Genomic DNA, 7,362 nt, shown 5'->3' with positions numbered 1-7,362 from the left:
TACTAATTGAGTGCAATAAGTTTAATTTATAAATGATATTTATATAAATTCACCTATCTACAAGTAATGTAATTACCATAATGATGATAAGAGAATATAGGATCGAATAGTAGAGCTCTATATATACTATAGATCAGTGGTGTGCAAACTGCGGCTCGCAGGCCAAATGCGGCCCACAAGAAAAAATTGTGCGGCCCGCGGAGAGTTAATTGGCTACAACTTCAAAAGAAAGACCATGACATAAGTTGGGACACTCCTCACTTGCACATACTTATTATTTTCATGAGAATATTGAACAGCCATAATATTGTTATCATCTCCGAGATTGATAGTTATTTTTGAACAAGCAGTCATTAAGCTCCCTTCATTTGTTTTGCATTCTAGTTGGCTATTTATTTTGTTCTATAGCATGCATAATAAAAGAATTTTTCCTCATATGACTGTTCACATTCTGACATCTGCATGCGCATGTTTCCTTTTTTCTATGCTGGGTTTCTGATATTCCACATGCATGATCTTTGTTTTCTAATTGGGTGGATTCTTTGTGAGGGTTGTAGACGGTACAATTTAACTCCTGTACCTATTATTGTGATTAGGTGGCCAGTCGAGCTATATTTGGATTCTCCCCTATATTTTAACTCGCTGTAGTATTATATGCTGTGTCATGTGTGTATACAAAGATTTTATCCTTGGTCGAATTTATGCTGTGTAGTTACAGCATGCAAATGTGTGTTGACTAGTGTGATGTTGGTGATTAAAATGATGAACAACATGAGTGTGGTTTGACCGACATTAAAAGGTTTTTGCATGATTTGTGAACAGTTTCTCCTGTGTCCCAACCACAATCTCCTCTTTTCCAGGCCTTTCAACTAGCAGTTTGATGATAGCTAATTAATATTGATCAATATTTACACAAATCAACAACTTTCTCTTAAAAGTGTAGGGTAGTTTTCTATTGAATCCTTATTTGCGAGCATTGAATATTGTACTCGCAGATATATTTTTTCAGGACGTCATGATGATCAATTTAAAAGCTAGCTAATTCAACATAAAAGGTGTTTACATCAGCAAATCTTGCGGATTGATGAATCATCCGTGATGAATTAGAACTGACCACAGTGGTCAACAACCTCAATTAAATTTGCTTGCCTATAATCCATGCCTTCAGAAACCTTACTTGAACCTTCATTAACCTATATATTCCCGTAACCAATTTTCCTACCTCTGTATCATATCGCCTTAATTAATTTTAATTACCGGTAATTTTATTGAATAATATTTATTTACAATAATTTGGACGTTAATTTGGCTTCTATCTGGTGAGTGAAGTAGGTCTATGCCACCTCTTCATGTAATCAACTTGGCACTTCTGATTGGGGAATATGGCATTAGGTGCCTCCAAATATAATCAGCTTGACGATATCTTTTGAGGAATATTTTTCTATCCACAGTATATAACTCCTGTTGCGTTATTTCGGTATCCAATTCGGCAATTCTCATCAAATTATTAATTTGGTGTGGCAAAATAATTTATCCATTTCTTTTTTTTTATTTATATATTTTCCTTTTTACTGAGTAATTGATTTTTCCTCTCGCTTTTTTCACTCCCGACCGGTATGTTAATCGTTGCTCCCGACTTATCATGTCTCAGTCTCGATGATTGTATGTGTGTGTGTGTGTGTGCGTGCGTGGCCTAATTAGTTTTAATACTTTTGGGTAAGCAAACACGTACTACTACTTTTATCAATACCTTCCCATCTAAAATCTGTACGCTTTAAAACTTACTTGAGGTTTCGTTTGCTTTCCCGGTTCTATAATCAGTTTTATTTATTTTGTTTTTATCAATTATTTCATCGTCTATTGCTGATTATGGAGTCGAAATAAACTTACTCACTCACTGAAAGTCGGTGTGACAATAAATTTGGATAGCAGTTTTCTTCAGAAGTTTATGCGTTTTACCTCTTCTGAAAGGACCCTTAACAATGCCGTATAATGAATACCGAAAAAAAAACAATATTTTGTGCGTGCAACTACTAGAAAGGCTATCCTAAATAAAGGTGCGTCCCGCGGCTTCACGCAGTTACTTTTATCTGGTCCTCCTGTAATAAAGGTTGCACATCCCTACTGTAGATGACAAATTGGTTATTCGTTTTTCCCCTTTCTGCTTCACGCTACGTTTCCGGCACTTGGTAATTGATAAAGATAGGCAGTACGAAGAATTCTAAGCAAGGGACTTCGTATGAGTATTACGTATCATGTTTGCGGACGCGGATGTCTGGATGCTGGACAGGGAAGTGAATTTAATCTGTTTCGTGTGGGTGTGCGTACGGTAAAGTCTGAATGTGAAAAGTATGCAGAAAAAAGTTGTTTGCAGTTATTTTTCGGTACTGGGTTTGCCGATATAAGAACGCGATCTGAAGCCTGAAAAAAGTCGAGAAACATTGGTTTGTAATATAATATTTGTTATTTATTTTTTGATAAAACAGGTTTATGTATTTTAGTCTATTGCATTTTTTATGCAGTTTAGTATGTGAAAAGAATCATAGAAATAGCAACATCAAAACCATATTTGCTGGTACCGCAGTACTGGTACCGGTACCTGTTTGTAATTCAATATGAATTATAATTGTTAATTTATATTCTAATCCCTGCTGCCCTGTGTGAGGTTATATCAATACTTGGCTGTAGTATTGGAAACCATGATATTGACTATACCTTTAAAACTGTTCAGTCTGGATGATGTAACACCTCGTGTCTTCTTCAATGACTTTCTGGTGAACTGTAGAACAGATCATTTTCCGGTTTTCGAGGGAGATACTTACAATGATTTGCTTGTTAAATGTGGAATAAAATGTCACATTTCTCCTGTTTACTTGCCGATGTTTGCTATTTGGAATCCATCGGATAAATCGTGGAAAAATATGAACAGGGGTATCGACATTACAGAAAAGTTTTTGGAATTTAGAATTCGATTCATAGTCAAATTAGAAGCCCAAATAGCTGGAGAAAGAAAAATCGCCAAACGTTGGTCTCTTCCTGGAGAACAAATAACACGTTGCATGGACAGCACGGTGATTGCGTATTATTATCATCAACTCAGAGATGATTATTTGCTCGATAAATTAACATTAAACACCGGTGATCAATCACAAACTGATATTCTTTTATCTGCTTTTGAAATTGCTGTCTATGATATTCTGTGTATGTCCAAAGCTGCCAATGTTAATATAAATGCAGTTAAACATCAAATTAAAATTAAAAAACTTTTGCCCAAGTCTTGTTTTCGTTCATTTAGACAAGCTGAAATTAAAAGAAAATTTAATCAACATTGGAAGCAATTTTTATCAAGTGCTCAGAACTGGGAGGAAAATCATCATAGATTGGTGTTCTATCATCAAAGATACATTTCAAACTTGGATGAGTTTCTTGTATCCCATGGTACAGAGTCATATAAATTGGCCATGAATGGTTATCTCACTGTTAGTGCAGATTTAGGAATAACTTTCCACAGAAATAGCGATGATGATGATGAAATCACAGAACACTGGGGTGAATTCTGGGAACTTACCGACATGTCACTTAACTTTCAAAACAACATGGTAACCCTTGGAAAATTTGATGGAAGCGTGAAAAAGTTTGAAATGAAATCTATATATGAAACAGAAAATTTAGCTTCATGCATAAATGGATATTATAATTTACTCGTTGATGCTCATCATTATTTATGTATGGAAGTTACCTCGCCTATGCTGATTGAACATCTTATACTAGGATGTCATGGACCAATAACACCATCATTTGCAGAAGAATCCCTAAGAAAGAGAGAGGCTGAAGGAGTTGTTGAAGTAGGGGACTGCATTTTACGCCAATCACACGATACGCATGGTGAATATTATGTTGATACCGTTTTCGATCATTCTCCTCTTCAAATTAGAAATTTCAAACTCAACAGAAATCCTTCTGGGCAACTAGGAATATTTGGGTTAGAACATTCATATAAGTATAAACATATTTCCCAGCTCCTCAATTCATGTAAAGATGGACGCTTCGATGAAGTTGAAGTACCAATCAAACCAACTAAAATAGTTTTCCCTCAAAGTAAACAGAGAAATAATTTGATAGTAAATCTATGTTGCAATCAAGAAAATAGAGAAACTGATTTTTATAACGTACGAGGAATCGTCCCTACAACTGTTCTTATCAGACTCGAAGATTATTCTCATGTGCGTTATTTGGGCAGTAGTCATTTTACTGATGTTAAAAGATATACAAAAAGAGGTGAAACTGACAAATACATTGTTTTCAAAACAATTATTGATCAAGATATAAACACAGCTGATTCAAAAGCACTCAATGACCATATCAATATCTCTCTCCAAGAGTCTACGGCGATATTAAACCGTTTGGAACATAACCATATAATTCAGCATATTGGAATGACATTAAATAATATGTTAGCATTTGAATACCTTCGTTTTGGATCAATCACCTCTTATCTAGAAAATGTTCAGAAAAGTGAATTATCGCATAACCCGACTTGGCTGTTACAAGTTATTTTACAGATAACCCGTGCCTGTCATTATTTGGAAGAATTGGGTTTTGCACATGGCAATTTACAAGGGAAAAACATACTCTTGCAAAATGACTATCCTCAGCCCCATATCAAATTAGCAGATGCTGGAGTTTTAACAAGAATCAGAACAAGTGAAGTTTCTGACACTTGTAAAAGATTATTTGTTGAAGCTCGATTGACCTCTCCCTGGCTTGCTTATGAATTTTGTGATATCGATGATTCACCAAATTTTAACAAATATCCAACAATTGCAGGAGACAAATGGAGTTTTGCAACGACGCTTTGTGAGATTTTAAATTTTGGTAGAATAACTGTGGATCCTATGAACGGGAATGAAATGACAGAAAAAATGAAAACGTTTTACAGAAATGGTACTTTGAATCAATGTTTATGTATACCAGAACTCATTACAAACAACGCCAAAATTAACAACTTAATTTGTTCTTGTTGGTCTAAGAATCCCAGTGAACGACCATCTTTTCACAACATTTTACGTGAGTTGGGATCCACTATAGCTAGTGATCACGCTTTATCGCCTCTTCCCGCTCAACCAATCTGTGATATGATTGTTGAGATTGAGCACGACCTACCTACATACGAAGATGAGAAACTGACTTGCCGCAGAAGCTTAGGTGAAGGGCATTTTGGTTGTGTCGAACTCTGTGCTTATGATCAATACAGAAATAACAATTTTGAATTTGTCGCTGTGAAACGATCGAAGCTACCAATGAATAAAAGACTACAAGAGTTTACTCAAGAGATAGAAACTATGAAAAAATTAAATCATCCTTATGTTGTACGTTTACTCGGAGTTGCTACTCCATCTAACAGGATTGTTATGGAATATCTGAAAAATGGATCTCTTGTGGATAATTTGAGAGAAAAGAAAAGGACTGGTAGAACATTACCTATGTCTACACTACTACAGTTTTCATCACAAATTGCTGAAGGTATGGTAGCTCTGCAGCAAAAACGTTTGATTCACAGAGACTTAGCTTTACGTAATATTCTATTAGGAAACGACTTAGACCACCCTCGTATAAAAATATCAGATTTTGGGCTGTCTCGTTTTCTCGGCGAAGATGCAGATGCCTATATGGGAAATCTCATTGATTTCCCAGCCAAATGGTACCCACCTGAATGCCTTTGCAAGGAAGGTATTGGTTTCCAATTTGAATCAGATGTTTGGTCATATGGAGTAACTCTATGGGAAATGTTCTCTTATGGGGACAAACCAGTTTACCAGACTTGCCCTGAAATCAGATATCGAGAACAGTTACAAGATTTACTTAATTGTTTAATAAATGATGAAAGACTGCAGAAACCAAGAGATTGTCCTGTTGAAGTCTATGAACTTATGTTGCAGTGTTGGGCATATGCACCTTCTGATAGATTATCTTTTGTTGAAATTAAAAACAAACTTGATGACTTGTTTCCACATGCTGATCAGCTTCCTTTATAAATATAATGAATGATTGCATAACATAATATTTTTTTTTTATAATTTTGCTATATGAATTTTTTTCAATTACTCTATGTCAATTAAGCATTTAATTTTTCTGATTATAATTATTTCTGACAGCTTAGTATTAATAATTTTATATTTGCTTGAAAGTTATTTCTGTTTTATATTTTTTTGATAATAGCATGAATTTTATGTTTTAAAATACTTTTCTCCTTTGAAGTTCAAGAATTTGAAGAATTATAAAAATTATATTTATGACATTTTAACTCGTCTCTATTTTAACTCGAAATAGAATAAACTTTTTAACTATATATTTATTTATACTTTCATTAGTTTTATATGTTTTAATAGATGTTTACATTAATTAATAATTTTATGCAGTAAAATTGTATTTAGAAAATGAATAGGCCTGTTAGGAAATCATTTTCAATTGATTACTTCAAAGGAGAAACATACTTCCTAATGTTTGACACGTGACTGTGTCACTTATTATGATATAATAGAATAGTGGTGTAATTATGTATAAGTAAATTTTACAATTTGTACACCAGTGTTGTTATTTCTATGTCATACGTATCAAAATTTGAATTGTCATTTTGTGCAAACTAACTCAAAACTGCAATATATATATATAATTGAACTTTTTATTATCTTATTTTTTATTTACATTACCAACATAATACAGTATTTCATAAATTTTACCAAATCCTAGACAATGCCAGCCACAAATTTACTGCCAACCTGATATTGATACCTATGGCATCTTGGCCATTGCCCACCTGCAATCATACATATAAATCGCTTTGGATCGAGATAGCTTTAATTGATCAGATATATCAAAATATCTGATCAGAGGTTAGAAATAGATGACAATTTTTTTCACGATTAACTGCTTTAAAGTAAACATTTAAAACGTGTGTCAACTGTTTCACATTCATTCCTCCTTTTGTGTTGTGAATCTATTGAAATCCTTAAATGCCCTGTAAATCTTTTTCCCAATCATGAGAGTACATTAATCATAAATTCCCATATTTTCAATATATTGTATTATTCATGCAATACCTAGCTTGCAAGGCTTTTGTTTTTAATTTTGTAATTTTATTCAATCATGTGATATTTCCTGTTTTGATGATTGCGTGCTCGTTGTGTGTGTGTACCCATACGATAAATAGGTAACAGATGTTTAATTAGTAAACCTGTTTTTATTATTGATAGTTCCCTAATGTACCTGATGTTTGGTTTTAGCCGTATGTTCTTGTTAGTGAAGCCTGAGTTTTTGTAATAGTCGTATTTTAATAAAAAAATTCTAATAATTTTAGATTGT

General features: G+C 33.7%; 1 protein-coding gene across 2 annotated transcripts; it reads left to right on the top strand.

Moving 5' to 3' along the window:
• Positions 1-2,022: 2,022 nt before the first annotated feature.
• On the top strand, positions 2,023-7,358 carry LOC120338197 (tyrosine-protein kinase JAK2-like). Of its 2 annotated transcripts, XM_039406144.2 has the most exons (2): positions 2,023-2,444; positions 2,732-7,358. In XM_039406144.2, exon 2 carries the CDS (start codon positions 2,880-2,882, stop codon positions 6,033-6,035), a length of 3,156 nt encoding a protein of 1,051 aa, XP_039262078.2. In that variant the 5' UTR covers positions 2,023-2,444; positions 2,732-2,879; the 3' UTR covers positions 6,036-7,358. The 2 variants fall into 2 exon arrangements, with proteins under 2 accessions (XP_039262078.2, XP_039262077.2); XM_039406143.2 differs by lacking the exon at positions 2,023-2,444 and having other exon boundaries at positions 2,459-7,358.
• The last annotated feature ends 4 nt before the right edge of the window (positions 7,359-7,362 follow it).

The sequence above is a fragment of the Styela clava genome, chromosome 10 (assembly GCF_964204865.1).
Source record: "Styela clava chromosome 10, kaStyClav1.hap1.2, whole genome shotgun sequence".
NCBI lineage: Eukaryota > Metazoa > Chordata > Ascidiacea > Stolidobranchia > Styelidae > Styela > Styela clava.
This window is presented reverse-complemented; position numbering and strand designations above follow the sequence as displayed.